The following is a 16,261-nucleotide window of genomic DNA, read 5'->3' on the forward strand; positions in this document are numbered from 1 at the left end:
AGTTAATTAACTACAGTTAACTACTTCTATGTTTTGTGTAGGTTTTGATCGACAGAAAAAAAGAAAAACAACAACCGTAGACTCCGATCGTGAGTAACAACTACCTGCTCTGTTTTTCATTTAGTGAAGTATTACATTATTGGAGTGAAGTGTTTGTGATCTATGCTTATTGTGCTCTGTTTTTTCCATTTCAGTGAACTAAAACATGCTTACAGTGAAGTATTCCAGTGTTAGAGTGAAGTGTCTATCATCTATGCTTGTGGTGCTTTGTTTTTCCATTTCAGTGAAGTAAAACATGGTTAGAGTGAAGTATTCCAGGGTTAGAGTGAAATGTCTGTGATCTATGCTTGTAGTGCTTTGTTTTTCCATTTCAGTGAAGTAAAACAGTGTTAGAGTGAAGTATTCCAGTGTTAGAGTGAAGTGTCCGTGATCTATGCTTGTAGTGCTTTGTTTTTCCATTTCAGTGAAGTAAAACATGGTCAGAGTGAAGTATTTCAGTATTAGAGTGAAGTGTTTGTGATCTATGCTTGTAGTGCTTTGTTTTTCCAATTCAGTGAAGTAAAACATGGTTAGAGTGAAGTATTCTAGTGTTAGAGTGAAGTGTCTGTGATCTATGCTTGTAGTGCTTTGTTTTTCCATTTCAGTGAAGTAAAACATGGTTAGAGTGAAGTATTCCAGTGTTAGAGTGAAGTGTCTGTGAACTATGCTTGTAGTGCTTTGTTTTTCCATTTCAGTGAAGTAAAACATGGTTAGAGTGAAGTATTCCAGTGTTAGAGTGAAGTGTCTGTCATCTATACATGTAGTGCTTTGTTTTTCCATTTCAGTGAAGTAAAAACAGTGTTAGAGTGAAGTATTCTAGTGTTAGAGTGAAGTGTCTGTGATCTATGCTTGTAGTGCTTTGTTTTTCCAATTCAATGAAGTAAAACATGGTTAGAGTGAAGTATTCCAGTGTTAGAGTGAAGTGTCTGTCATCTATGCTTGTAGTGCTTTGTTTTTCCATTTTAGTGAAGTAAAACAGTGTTAGAGTGAAGTATCTGTAATCTATGCTTGTAGTGCTTTGTTTTTCCAATTCAGTGAAGTAAAACATGGTTAGAGTGAAGCATTCCAGTGTTAGAGTGAAGTGTCTGTCATCTATGCTTGTAGTGCTTTGTTTTTCCATTTCAGTGAAGTAAAACATGGTCAGAGTGAAGTATTCCAGTGCTAGAGTGAAGTGTCTGTCATCTATGCTTGTAGTGCTTTGTTTTTCCAAAAGTAAAACATGGTCAGAGTGAAGTATTCCAGGATTTTTTATATTGGCACAAGTGTTGCTATTGATTTAGAGTGACACTTAATTAACCTTTCATTTTAGTGAAGTGAAATGTGCTTAGAGTGAAGTATTTCATGGTTAAAGTGAAGTGTTTGTTATCCATGCTTATAGTTTCTATAAATGGCAGGACAACTATTAATCTTTTGAAAGTTGTTGATATACTTAAAGAAAGACGAAGAGAAAGATCTAGAGCAACGAAAGTAGAGGCCAAGATGATGATTGGAAGCTTGGCGTCTATGAAGGCGAAGATGTACCAATTTGATATATTCATAACATGTTTCATTTAGTTCATTGTAAACCGTATTCAGTTCATTTAAATTCAATATTATGTTTAGAGTGAACAGATTATGCTTAGAGTGAAGTAACAACTTGGAGATAGATGTGGAAAAATTATTGTAAACTTCAAGCGTTCATGCCCATTTGTATGAAAATGATATAGTTCATAATATTTGTCATTATATTCAATATAAAGCTCATCCATTTTAATTAAATTAAATATTATGTTGACTATTTACTTCACTGTAGAGCATATTTGTTTCACTATAGAGCATATTTGCTTCACTATAATTCACTGTAAAGTTATTATACTTCACTATAAACATATAATAGTTCACTATATACACAATATACTTCATTGTAGTGAAAAAATAGTAAACTATAAGGCATGTTCAATTTACATCACTATAAGCACAATATATTCCACTGAAAATGAAAAAAATAGTAGACTATAAGACATGCACAATATATTTCACTTTATGCTCAATATACTTCACTTTATGCCCAATATACTTCACTATATGAAAAAAACAGTACATCATTAGAACATTACACTTTATGCATACTATACTTCACTTTATGCTCAATATACTTCACTTTATGAAATATTAAAAATCATATTTATTTTACCGGAATGAAAAGACAGTACACCATAAGGTATGCTCAATACTTCACTATAAGCATTTAATAGTTCACTATATGCTCAATATACTTCACTTTATGGGCAATATACTTCACTCTATGAAAAAGCAGTACACTATAACCAATATTCTTCACTCAGATATTAAAAATCATTCAAAAGTGAACTAAACATTCTACAAAGTGAACTATTTCTGCCAGATTCTCACTGCCTCTGTTTTGTTTTGTCTTTCATCTTTTTGCAGTACCTTGAAGGATTCACGATGAAGGACGATCGATCAGGAACCGAATCTGGAAATCATGGTTGACGATCGATTAGAAATCGGAAAATCGCGAATAGGATGAACAAATCTGGAATTGTGATGAATCTGAAATCTGGAATTGAATCATGTGAATTCACGACGAAGGACGATCGATCAGGAATCGAATCTGGAAATCATGATTGACGAACGATTAGAAATCTGGAAATCACGAACGAGATGAACAAATATGGAATCGTGGTGAATCTGAAATATGGAATCGAATCATGTGAATTGACGAAGGACGATCGATCAGGAATCGAATATGGAAATCATGCTTGACGAACGATTAGAAATCTGGAAATCACGAACGAGATGAACAAATCTGGAATCGTGATGAATCTGAAATCTGGAATCGAATCATGATGAACAAATCCAGAGGATTAACGATCAGGAATCGTGAATTTTGGAAGAAATCGTGAATTGCGAAGAGCTAAGAAAATCATGAAAATATGGTGATGGTGAAGAAATCATAAGTTTGATTTAGTAATATTGAATTACAAAAATGCCCTTGGGCTATATTTAAGCAATAGGATAACTTAAGCCATATGATTAATTTGATGTATTAAAATGTGTGGCTGGGATTTATTCTCTAGTTATGGACTTAAAATTAGTTAAACATTGATCACTTCTCTCTATATATATATATACTCTATGTTTAGTTCATGAGATTAAATCATGCACATTCTCTCCCAATTAAAATGATTTATAATTTAATCATAGATGGATAATTAATCATATTGAGTCATGACAATTGAACGATACCTATGTATATTACGCATAGAACACTAGAGGATTCAATTAAGAACAAGGGGAACCACTATAACCCCAAAATATGGAAGTAGTCTAGTGGTAAAAGCATTATACCAATAATTGTTTTCTCATTTAGGGCATCCGCATCGCTGACTCGATGCTGGCTCGGTCTCGTCTCGACGAGACGAGACAGCGTTGCGACGCTCGTCTCGTCTCGACGAGACGCGACATCTCGTCACTCGACGCGTGCCGGCGAGGCCGGCCTCGAGCTGGCGAGACGACGCGCGCGCTGACGCCCACTCGCCGGCCCGCGAGTGGGCTTCGGAATTATGACGCAATAAATTTTTTTTTTTATAAATTCGAAAAATTCGAATTTAATAAAAAAAATTTAAAACGGTCAAATGACCGTTGGCCTCAAACGATCGTTTTTTTTTTAAATAATTCTTTTCTTTTATTATTTTATAAATATACTCCATACTCCATTCACCATTTTACATACAAAAACTACTCTCATTTCTCTTCCATTCACTACACTCATCTATTCCTTTCTCTCAAATTGTTGAAAAAATATCCGGCGATGGAAACTCCAGCGGCGGCGGCTCCGGCAGGCGGCGCTCCGGCGGGTTTGACTTGAACTCGTTCGACGATTAGGCGAGCATGTAAAACTTTTTGGGTACTCTCGGTTCGTCGTCGGGCACCCAAGCCTCGACCACTCCGCCGGCGTACCAAACACCACATTTTGATGTGGATGCATACTTCGTCCCTCCCCCCAGAGGTACGGGCAATCGCCAGGATTATCCCAAATTCCGGAGAATTTTTTGGCGCCTGAACGCAATTTGCCCGACTGGCCAATAGGTGGAGGCTCCGGCTCCGGCAGGATCGGCCTCAGGCTCGGCGTCAATGCCGAGGAGGAAGAGGTTGTGGGAGACGACACCCGTCATCCATACAGCCAAGACGAGATGTTGGCTCTGTACGACGCTTGGATTAGCGTCTCGTACGATCCTGTCGTCGGGAATCAACAAATCAACAAGTGTTTTTGGAAAAAAAGTCACCGAAGTTTACAACGCACGAAGGCCGAAGAACACCTTTGCCCGCAACGTGAAGATGCTCCGCAGTCATTGGGATGCGACAAAGATGTCAAAATTTTTTGCGCGATATACAGGGCGGAAGAGGCGAATTATCAGAGCGGAGCCAGTGGAGCCGACATTCTGAGAGCGGCGTTGCACATCTTCAAAGACGACGTCGGTAAAGATTTCAAGTTTGTCGATGTTTGGTCGCAAGTCCACCACCTTGAAAGGTGGCTTGGCGGTGTCGAGTCGGGCTCGAAACGCACAAAGCACACGGCGCGTGGCCACTACTCGTCTAGTGATGGCGGGGAAGACAACACCTCACGTGAGGGCACGCCAACCGATGATGCAGGAGGGTCTTCTTCCGGTTCACGGCGTCGACCGCAAGGGACCAAGGCGGCGAAGGCGGCGAGAGCGAGGGGGAGAGGGAGAGGGAGGGGCCGCGGCGAATCAAGCCAGGCGGGCGAGGGCTCGGGCTCCGGCACGGGCACGGGCTCGAACACCCTAATGTCCATGTACCTGGTTGCCACGATGGCTGACCTTTCAAAAATGACTCCTGCCCAAGTTTCAACCCATATGGACGGAATTGAGTTTATGAAAGCTCAACTTGGTATAGGGAATCAATCTAACTTGGGTGCACCGCCGACTTCGGGTGATGATGATTCGTCGGCGGAGTAGTTTTTATAGTTTAATTTAGAGTATTTTAATTATGTATTTTTTTATTTATTTTTTTAGGTTTTAAAATTGTAATTTTTATTTTATTTAATGAAGTGTGTTTTTATTAAATGAATTTGTTGGAATTAAAAATAAAAATGAAATTGAATGAATAGTTAAGAGATGGTTAAGAGATGGAAGGATGCAGGTGTTGTCTCTTGATTAAGAGATGAGCTGAAAAGTACAGTGGGGCCCATGAATAGTTAAGAGATGAGACGGTTAAGAGACGGATAAGAGACATGGATGCGGATGGCCTTACTTCCTGTAGTTTCTAATAATTTTTTTATTTAATGAAATGACTTAATAGAAAAAAATTAAGATAATAGAAGAAAAAAGATTGTTATAATTATTTATCGCTCCTCCAATATGAAAGTAAAGATCGTTACGGCCATATTTGGTTGGTGGAAAAGTAAAGTTGACAAAGAAAATGATTCCTGGAAAAATGAATCTCGGGAATATGATTCCTAGTAACTTTACTTTCCTGTGTTTGGAAAATATCAAGATTTTAAGTTTATATTTAATTTAAACACTAAACTAAAAATATACTTATTATTTTTTTTTAAAAAAAGAATAATATTGTAAATTTTTTATTAAATTATTAATTATAAATAATATTAATTATATTATTATATTTATTATTATGATGGATAGTTTAAATATGGATTATCCATCATAATATATAGTAATATAACTATAGGGGCATGTTAGGGTGCCACCACCCATTAAAATAACACCATACCACCATTCCTAGCCAATCATTTGTACACGTGGACTAATAATAAGCTGCCACGTAAAAGTTGAAAAACCTCGGCCAGCAATTTGTTGCTCTTTATACAACAATTTTCTTGTCCAGCAATATCCAACACGCTATACAACAATCTATAGATTGCTGTGTAGTGTTTGTAATATTGTTGTATATACAGTGTCATGGTGTCTCTTTAAGAAGTGTTGTCATTTTAACACAAACCTATAATTATATTTATAGTTACGTGAAGTATTATACTCATTTATTATAATAATAAATATAATAATTATTATATTATATTATTATATTCAAGGGCGGAGCTAGGGTGGGGCCAGGGGGGCCCTTGGGCCCCTCACCCTTTCGAACTTTGCTATATCATATATGTACGAAACAATGACCTAAGTTCGTAGTGGTACAATTGGTTACGATGGTACACTTTTAACTAATTGATCTCAGGTTCGATTCTTTATCCTGCAGTGTGTATATTTTTTTTATCATTATCTCCTTAGATTTCTATTGAATATTGTGTTAATATTTTTCTATATATCTTTAGATTTTCTCTTGAATATGTTTATGTTCTATTAGATTTTCTAATGTTAATAATTTTGTTTATTTTCTCTAGTAACTATAATCTTAGCTAGTAATCTTGTATAAATATGCCAGCCATAGTATAATATTATTTAAAATCAATTTTAATGTTATGGTAATTATGAATAGAAAATAACTCTTTCATTACATAAATAAGTATATAATATTAGCAAAATTAATGTTAATACTATGCTCTATATTATAAAATAAATACTATATTCTTTAATTATATCGATGTTGACGTCGTTACTGTATCTCTATTTTTATTACCATCCTCTAATTATGTCATTATCCATCTCTTGTGTATATCTCTCTATTACTTATATTCGAGTTAATTTCATATTGTAGATACTGAAACAACTTGACACCGAGACAAATTAACAAAATTTAAGTAGTAATTTAGGCCCCCCATGATTAAAATCCTGGCTCCGCCACTGATTATATTATATTTATAATATTTATGGATATTATATTATAATTATAATATTTATGGATATTATAATTGAATAGATTTTATAAATTAAAATTTCACTATGACTTTATTGATTAATTATTAATTTATAAAATATAATTATTATTATTTATTATAAAATTTATATTATATAATTATATTTTAATTATTAATTATTAATAAATTATTAATTACTATTATGAATTATTATAAAATATAGTTTTAGATATGATAATTTTATAATCGTTATTTATTATAGTGAAATTAAGTACTCTTGATTTATAATTTTAAATTATTTTTAAAACATTATAATTAATTAATAATTATAATAATAATAATAATAATAATAATAATAATAATAATTAAACATTGTAATTATTATACTGTATTGCTTAAATATGTAAGAATTCTAAAACTGGAAAAAAGAATACCTAAGAAATAGGATTCAGAATCCTGGAAAGTTGTACTAACTTTCCTTGTTCTCAGATTCTGCTTACTTTCCCAATTTGATTGAAAACCGAAACAAATACATGAATTTGAAATTTAAGAAATCAGATTACTTTCTCAAACAGAATCCTGACAACCAAACATAGCCTACTTTTAACACAATCATTCTCTTGTAAAATATATTCATTCTCTTCAAATAAATTTTAAAGTTATATTTTTTCTATTTTAAATTTGAAAAGAATAACCAAATGATCTAAAAAAGTTCGTCAATTTTTTAAGCCAGAAGTGGCTATAATTATTTGATTCGAAGTCACCCAGGGACGAATCCAATGCATTGGCAGATGAGGCATATACCCCTCCTCAAATTTTCCTACACATATACATATATATTTTTTTTGCTAATTTACACTATTTATTTACTAAATGTCCTTTCTTAATTCTTCTAAACTTTCTTTATACATATTTTTGCCCATCTTGAGATTATTTCCTGGCTCCGTCCTTCAAGTCACCTCACATATTGTATTCACTTGATTTATAATTAACGTCACACAAATATGAGGACACGAATGTAAATCATAGTTCACACGTGGTAGAGTTTTAATGAAGCATGCTCAAAATCTTAATAAGATGACAAAAATGAGAAGCGAATGGAAATACATGTGGAAGCGAATATGCTATGCCGAGTTGGATTACAAAGATACGACGCCACGTGTGCACTTCAGATATGCATCGCGTGTCTCCTTGCCGCTAACCAACACAACCGCCTTTACATTCGGCGCATTATTTCTGATTTATTACGTCATAATCAATATCAATCATTTGATCATTTATTTTTGCGGCGCCTTTGTCCACGTCTTCAATGCCCTTAAGATTTGATTCAATTTATAATGTTTATTAATTTGAAATCGTTTATCCATCGAGTGATCAAATTAATTGAAAAGGCACGTCGACTCATAACCAGATTCTTTTATGGATTGTTTAGGATGACTTAAGTTTTGTATCATGCTAATTTTTAATTTCATTGGTCATCTACCCTTCAATTATTTGGAAAGGATATACCTTCATGATAATTTTTAATTTATCATTTCACTGATCAGCTACCGTCATTTTCTGAAAAGGAATTACCTTCACATCTTCGATCAATTGAATTCAATAATAGTCATAAAATTATAGCACAACAAAAATAAATAACATCCTCGTACGATTATTATTCCATATCTCTTTTATATATTGCATTATTATTCTTTCATATCTTGCATTATTATTAGTTGCATTATTTAGTTAGATATTTAGGGAGTGCATATTTTCTCCGTATCTTTTGTCTTGCTCACTAAGTTAGTATCCCTATCATAAATAGGTCTATTGTTATTCTCTTTAATCTTTATTCAATCAATGAAAGAACTAAGCTTTATCTTTTAGTTTACCGTCTTTATTTTTCTGCATTAGATTGATCGACGAGGCTTGGTTTCCTCGCGACTTTCTCCTATCTTTCTACTCGATAAGGGGTTAAACCCTTATCAATTGGTGTTTTCATCCGATCGGGTCTCGAGTCGGGCGAACCTAGCGAGTATGCTCCAACGTTGCTGCTATTGAATTCAGTTGAAGTCTCCGGATGCTTGCGATATCTCCGGCCATGAACGAAGATTGACTTCGGCCATGAGTTCGAGAAACTCATGAATGAAAGCATCAATTTGATAAGGGTATTTCCCTTATCACGATGTCCCGGCAGGCGGAATCCCATGGACAACTCAAGGTTAAACAAAATGCGTAAAATAAAACAGAAAGAAATGTAAATTCAAATATTCATTCCATGATTGAAAACAATAATAATAGCCTATTTATACTAATACCAACTTAATGAGCAAACAACCAAGACATTGAAAATATGCCATCCCTAAATTATCTAACTAAATAATAATAAAATATTTAACGTATCACATCCCCAACCTTTTTTATTCTATCAGTGGATAAATAAGTAAAGTGAACGAAAATTGGCATACCATTTTCTATCACATGTTCTATATGATAGATCAATATATAATTAATCTCAAAATAATAACTAAGAATGGGTTGTTAGGGTTTTGTTTTCATATTGCTTGAGAAGAAACATTAACCACGCAGAACATGTGAAAATAGAAGAAAAATAGTAAATATACATAGCTATAAATTTATGAAAATTGAAGTGTTGGAACTTTGACTAACCGGAATACAACTAGAAACCATCTGCCACTCACAGACTAGTCAATGCGTTGAATTGGCCACAAGCAGCTGAAGCATTAGTAGCCTCTGTTGAATGTTACTTCCACATTCCATTATTTAAATAGTTGTTTTGTTATTTTGATTTATCCACAATTTATAGAACCATTTAATTCATCAGGCCGTCGTTAAGAATTTCATTTGAGTTTGACACGAGTTTTAAGAAAGATAAAGAAAAGTGAGTAAGAAAAAATAGTGAAAAATGGAACTCATTTTTATATATTAATTTTATAATAGAATGTGAGTGAAATGAGTTAGTTGAAAATGAGTTGTACCTACCATTTACAGTAAAAGTGAACTGAGACTCCTAATGGCAGACGAACGAAAATGGTCAACCGGGACTCCTAATGGCGGATGGAGAGAGTACTTTATTCATTTATAGTATGCAGATCCCATATTCCACCAACCTTTTAAATTCACAATCTAATATTATAAAATTAATACTTTAAATGGGTCTCACATTCCACTCACTTTCTCCCAATACTTTTCTTCACAAAGTCAAACTATTTCTTAAAACCCGTGCGGAGTTAATAAATGGTGGATGGAGCGAGTACAATTCTGCGGTGTTCATCTATTATATTACTATTAGCAGTGGCGGATTCATAAATTTCATATTGGAGGTGCGAAAAATACTTATATTGACTTGAAAGTGTAAAATCCAAACTATCTTTTTTTTTGCTGTTATCTCAAATTTTCTATTAAATCATTTCATTAAAATAAATTTATTTTTAGTGATATTACTTGAAAAAAATTTCACTACTAAGACCATCTCCAACTATTCACACCAAACTAAAACCCATTTTTGAGTATACGTCGCACTAAAAAGTAGTTTTACTCCAACCATTTACACCAAATTCAAAATTTACACCAATTGTCTCACAAAAAATTTACACCAATTGTCTCACAAAAAATTTACACCATTTGGGGTAACATCATATTTGGTGCTGTTTCACAAAAAACACCAAAAATACGTATGAAATTGGTGTATGGTTGGAGAAGATTTCTACACCAAAATTCATTTTTAGAGTATGATTGGAGATGACCTAAATTAGGGATTCTTAGATATTTATATAATAAAGAATTTATTTTAGTTTATAGAACGTTCAAAATATTCAAACTAAAAATAACATGCAATCATATTTTTTATATAATCTAAAATATGTGCATAATAGAAATCATAAATAATAAAGATTATATTCAACCATACATGCTTTATGATATATTGTAGGAAGTAAATGAGCAAACAATTAATAAATAATTATATTTAATCAAATATTATTAGAAACTATAAGTATAAATAGACAAAAATGAGAAATAGCAGAAAAATGCGCTTAGGAGGACTATTAGTGTGACAGAAAAAGTCCTTTTTGTAGAGTAAACTCAAAACCATATTAGAACTTATAATAGCTAATGAATTTAATTCATTAGAAATAAGGAAGGTCAACTACTTTGCCACGAAGCTTGAAACGGCGACGAGTCAAAAATTGGAATCGTGTAGAATCACGTTTAGACCAACCGCCCACCCATCTACGCTTGACATATGCCAAATTCTCAAATGTGAAAACATATAATCGCATATTTGCACTAACCATCCCCACCAATCACCTCCTCCCACGTCTCCCATTTCTGGGTCAAGGTTAGATCTCGCGTCAAAGGATAATCACAAATACATGTCTCCATTTCTGCTCAAATATAGATCGAGTAAAAGGGCGTTTTGGGAAATTCGTCGTCCCACGAGATAGATATAGAATTCTTCCAGCACAACACGTCCGAATCTCGTGACACATTGTTTGGCTTCCTTTCTATAGTAGTTACTTCTACCTCACCAATACACCCACATTTTCACGACCCAAATTTCCCCATCATTTCTTTCCCCAATCTCTCTCTCTATATATATAGTTGAGTTTAGGCCTCAAATCACAAGTTAGAATCATTCTACATAATTCTATTCAGCTCTGAGGCGCCAAGGTGCGTGTGATCATAATTTTCAATTCCCAGATGGATCACAACACGATCAATAACAACAACAACAACAACAACGACAACAACAGCTTCGACGAGGATGCGTATAGAGGGGTAGGGATTCACAGCCAAGTCACGAAAGTGAAGCTGGAGATGGAGAAGATCAATCGGCTCGCGTTGCAGCAGCCGGAAGCGCGGCCGGCCCTTCGCGGGATCAACCGCCAGCACCACCGCTCCCGCTCGCCGCTTGGTTTAGCCCAGAGGCCGATTTCTGTCGGCAATTAATAGGACTATGTATTTTCATGTCCCTCTATAGTCTATATATAGATGGTTTAGTTATATTCTATATGGTTCAGACATAACTAGTTTTCTTGTTTAGGTACCTTTTGTGTCTTCACTTGTACATACATACTTCTTGTACAAAATACAGCAATAGAGCCTTTACTTTCTTCCCTTATGTTTTTTTTTTATTTGTTCTTGATTTCTCTCTCTCTCACCATCTTGAGGTTGGGGTGAATTAGGTGGAGCTTTTGTGTTAGGAATCAGAACTAATTTTTGAAAAGTTTTCTTGTTGGAGCTTTTTGTGTTAGGAATCATACCTAACTTTCAAAAGTCTCCTACCTTTTTTAAAATACTGTATCGTCTTTTTGTTAAATTCCAATTGAGATTAAGTTTGAAAACAATACTCCAATACATATGAAGGCGACGATTTTAAGATAATTTTAGGTATCTTATTACTTTTCAAATCAAAGTTCTTGATTCCAAATTGGGGGCTAGTTTGCCTCTAAGCATTCACGAGGCCTCTTTTTACAAACTCCACACGAAAAATTGAAGCTATCGATTAAACGGGATTGGAATTTGGAGAAGGAAGTTGTGGTTATATTATTGAGAGGCGACGCTTTCCTGCGACGAAAGCTTCCTCACTTTGTTGGTGAAATTTCTCATGGCGTCAATGATGAGAGACTTCTTCTGGATTCTGTACCGGACGGCTAGCTCTGTTGTAGGAGAGACTGTCTGTTGGAGCAGGGGCTCGTCTTCCATGATCTTCGTGGGGAAATGCTGCAGAGCGATTACACAGAGAGCAATGATGATGCGGAAAGCAGCTGACTCGTTCGATATCCCTAGAGGAGCCTCTGCCGTTACAGATTTCAGTGTCTTCATATCCACCGCTTCTACTGCTTCTCTGTCATTGCAGAGGAGGACTCTCAACGCGCCCAGGAGTCTGTCCTCGACCAGCTCTGATCCTCCGATCCTCACCTTCCAATAACAAACGACTAATTAGGTCAAAATGAAGCTTCTGCGGTTACACACGAGTTTCCGAACATTAGGTTTTAACGAGGCTTGGCCCCTATGATATTCCACGCATACCTTGAGGTCCGGATTTTCACCATCTAAGTTTAGTTGGCGAAGAACCTGTTGCTGCCATGGTGTTGGAGAGGAGAAGTTTGGAGACGAAACTCCAGCAGCCATGCTTGCAGCATCAAGAAGTGCTGGGTCGTATTTGAGTTCGATACAATCATACGGGTTAGAGGGAATGACAAACCCGTAATCTAGAAGAAACAAATCATTGTTCAAGCAGCCGTAATTGAGCTCTAATGGTTCATTTTGTTTAATCTGTGTTCCAGCAATCACCTGGTAAATGCAAAGCACGGCTATAAACAGTGTCGCATATCCTTTGTAGTCACCAAGTTGAAAGAATCAGAAATACAATGTACCTTTACGAGCATGTTCTCGTTGCTTGCTTCTTTTTCTTGAACAATTTTAGCATTTGCCTTGAAGCTATGGTTGCACATGTCTATCAGTGGAAGCAACATGGGAGCATCGTCATGGGTCCCATCTGGACGTTTACTGCCATACAACCGGAAAGCTCTGGATGAAACAGCTGACATCGCCCATCCAAGAGCCGATGCATCTATCTCTTGGCCTCCAAAAGGGTGGTCATCCAATTTGACATTTTCAAGTGCATCTCTTACCAATTTATCAAATTCAAGAAGGAAACGGCACCTCTTATTTACCTATTCAAAAACTAAAAGATGCATGAGATATTATGACTGCGGACGGATAATAAATTGTTGGAATATCACTTCTTTGGAAGTAATCCGATTCAATGGAATATCGCTGTAAGGGAACATTTACCTGTTGAAGGAGAGGTGCATACTGTAAGTTCTTGATATCCTCCCCAGGGAAGAAGATGGGCACGCTATAAGTTTCGGGGAGATTGCTGATGTACGGCCACCAAAATGAACCCTTTTTCGCTCTTTCTTGCAGAAGCCTTAAACCCAATTTCATAGCCCACAGTTCCTCTGTGAAATGCTCCAAATGTCCAATTTATTGCGTATACAAAATTCAATTAGCCTAATATTTAATAAACCACGTTACAAACCCCATTTAGCATTGTACTAGAGCAGACAGTAGACAAAATGAATATTCTTATTTCAACTTGGGACTCAGTTTCCTTGAATTATACAGGGATATCAATGTTGTAAAACTCAAACTTGAGAGGAACTAAACTAAGTGAGAGTAACTAAACTAAGCTTACTAATCAGCACCAAGCCTAAGACTTCTCTATTACACTGAGAATCTCGCACTATCATTGCTCTACCTCGACAAATCATTCAAAGCACAACAGAAGATATGAGGATAACTGTTCATTGGTTAGTTTTCTAACCGAATCATGAAGGAATACCACCATCCTCAACAAATAAGATACTCCAAGTTATCTCAAGCCTCGAGGAGAATATGTACACCCATGAAGATGCAACACCATTCAAGAATTTTGGCACCCTTTGTTACCGGTTTAAATTATTTTATCTTTTATCTATCTCTCCTATCAATTAAAGTGGAGATGCTCTTACTGGATTCTCATACTGATAAATTCTCATTATAGCTCTGCATATGTTTTCATTTTGAAAGTAGTGAAACACAATTTCATATAAGATGTAATTTTATCCAGAATATGTATTAGAGGCAACATTCTTCCAACTAGGATGTGATTAGTTCCCAAATCCCATCTTCAAATCAACTAAATATTAAATGGAATTAGCAGAACAGCACAGAAATTAGATGTAACAAAGCAAGCTCATTGAGCCATCAAACATAGCAAATTATATCAAACATCACAATGACACAGCATCATCATTTTCACTCATGTCTTCACCAGATAAATTTACCAAAAAATTAACTACTCCGCCGCACTCGGCAATTCTTTCTTAATAAAAATGACCCCCAATTAAACCCTAAATCCTGCCAAAATCAATGGACTAAAAACCCAATTCATGGAAATATACCGGGAACATGTCGAGCTAAATGAGTAAGAGCAGAAGATTGGCCGTCTTTTGCTTCGAATCGGAGAGGAATGTGTTCGGGAAGAACAATGAGGTCGGAGCCTTTAGGGATGTCGTCGCAGGCGATGAGCCCTAGCCCGAGGCCATTGGGCTTCTCCTCCTCCAAAAATGCAATCTTTACTGATTGGTGCACAAAGCCGCCTTCTCGACGGACCCACTTGAGGAGGTCCGGCGGCTGGGGAACCAGGCGAGAAGGGCGGAGAAAAGCTGACGCAGCGGCGGACGCTAGCGGGCGCACGTGGATGAGTGAGCTCGCCATTAGCTTCATCGGGTTTGTCTCTCGCTTTTCCTCAGGGGATAATTTCTTCAACACGGTGCCTTTGGGCCTGCTGGGTGTAGGCCAAGAACTTGGGCCGAAACCCATCAAAGATTCATTCAACTCACTTAAATATAACCCGACCCGAATAAGTAAAATTTATGGCCCAATTCCTTGTAAACTTTATACTAGTACTGTAGTACAGTATTTTGGAGTGAAGTTCAAAATTGATTTTTGAACAAGTAACTTAAAATGTCATTTTTTTTGTATAATGTTAAACCTTTGAAAACTACTCCGTATCAGTTAAAAGTACAAAACGTATTACTTGGTGTTACAAGTCATATCAATTATCAACTACTAATATCAGTCGACAACATAAAATATATTAATTGGAGCAATTACTGATATATTTTGTATTATTACTTGATGGAGTACTATAATTTGTGCTACCAACAGATAATTCTCAATGTTCTCATTTTAAGATGACCAATCTTCTTTTTATCATACTATTACTATCATATTGACTTAGGAAAAAAATAATTTACTTTTGTACTATTTCATACTCCCCCAGTCCTATAAAAATATGCATTTTTTCTTTTTAATCCGTCCCACAAGAATATGCACTCTTTTCTTTTTTGTTCGTCCCACAAGAATATGCAATTTCTAATTTTGGAAAGTATTTTTTGTCTAATGAGGTGAGATCAATTCTCCACTAACAACACTTTAAGGCCATGTTTGGTTGCCAGGATTCTCTCTGGTAAAGTAATCTGATTCCTTAAATTTTAAATTTCTGCGTTTGTTTCGGTTTTTAATCAAACTGGGAAAGTAATCAGAATCCGAAAACAAGGAAAGTTAGTACAAACTTTTCTTAGGTATTCTTTTTTTCTCAGTTTTAGGATTCTTACATATTTAAGCAATATAGTATAGTTTTATTATTATTATTATTATTATTATTATTATTATTATTATTATTATTATTATTAATTACTATATTTTAAAAATAATTTAAAATTATAAATTATACTTAAGTTCACTATAATAAATAACTATAATTAAAATTATCATAATTATAACTATATTTTATAATAATTCATAATATTAATTAATAATTTATTAATAATTAAAATATAATTATATAATATAAATTGTATAATGAAT

General features: G+C 35.0%; 2 protein-coding genes across 2 annotated transcripts; one reads left to right on the forward strand and one right to left on the reverse strand.

Annotated features, from left to right (window-relative positions):
• Positions 1-11,317: 11,317 nt before the first annotated feature.
• Positions 11,318-11,960, forward strand: LOC125211243 (uncharacterized). Its single transcript, XM_048110970.2, has one exon. It carries the CDS (start codon positions 11,540-11,542, stop codon positions 11,786-11,788), a length of 249 nt encoding a protein of 82 aa, XP_047966927.1. The 5' UTR covers positions 11,318-11,539; the 3' UTR covers positions 11,789-11,960.
• A 252-nt stretch (positions 11,961-12,212) lies between these two features.
• LOC125210331 (Rubisco methyltransferase family protein) lies at positions 12,213-15,133 on the reverse strand. The gene is made up of 5 exons (XM_048109889.2): positions 14,791-15,133; positions 13,640-13,806; positions 13,219-13,518; positions 12,872-13,135; positions 12,213-12,760 (listed from the first exon to the last, which is right to left on the reverse strand). Exons 1-5 carry the CDS (start codon positions 15,113-15,115, stop codon positions 12,386-12,388), a joined length of 1,431 nt encoding a protein of 476 aa, XP_047965846.2. The 5' UTR covers positions 15,116-15,133; the 3' UTR covers positions 12,213-12,385.
• Between the last annotated feature and the right edge of the window lie 1,128 nt (positions 15,134-16,261).

This window comes from Salvia hispanica, chromosome 3 (assembly GCF_029641045.1).
Source record: "Salvia hispanica isolate PSC_SH4W2 chromosome 3, Shi_PSC_v1, whole genome shotgun sequence".
NCBI classification, from domain to species: Eukaryota; Viridiplantae; Streptophyta; class Magnoliopsida; order Lamiales; family Lamiaceae; genus Salvia; species Salvia hispanica.

What these genes read in the sequence shown, in the direction of transcription:
- LOC125211243 (XM_048110970.2), top strand. Translation starts at nt 11,540, where the DNA reads ATGGATCACAACACGATCAATAACAACAACAACAACAACAACGACAAC.
- LOC125210331 (XM_048109889.2), bottom strand. Translation starts at nt 15,115, where the DNA reads ATGAAGCTAATGGCGAGCTCACTCATCCACGTGCGCCCGCTAGCGTCC. An exon ending in TTTAGCTCGACATGTTCCCG is followed by an intron (nt 13,807 to 14,790) that starts GTATATTTCCAT and finishes AGCATTTCACAG; the next exon opens with AGGAACTGTGGGCTATGAAA. An exon ending in GTGAAAATCCGGACCTCAAG is followed by an intron (nt 12,761 to 12,871) that starts GTATGCGTGGAA and finishes TGTTATTGGAAG; the next exon opens with GTGAGGATCGGAGGATCAGA.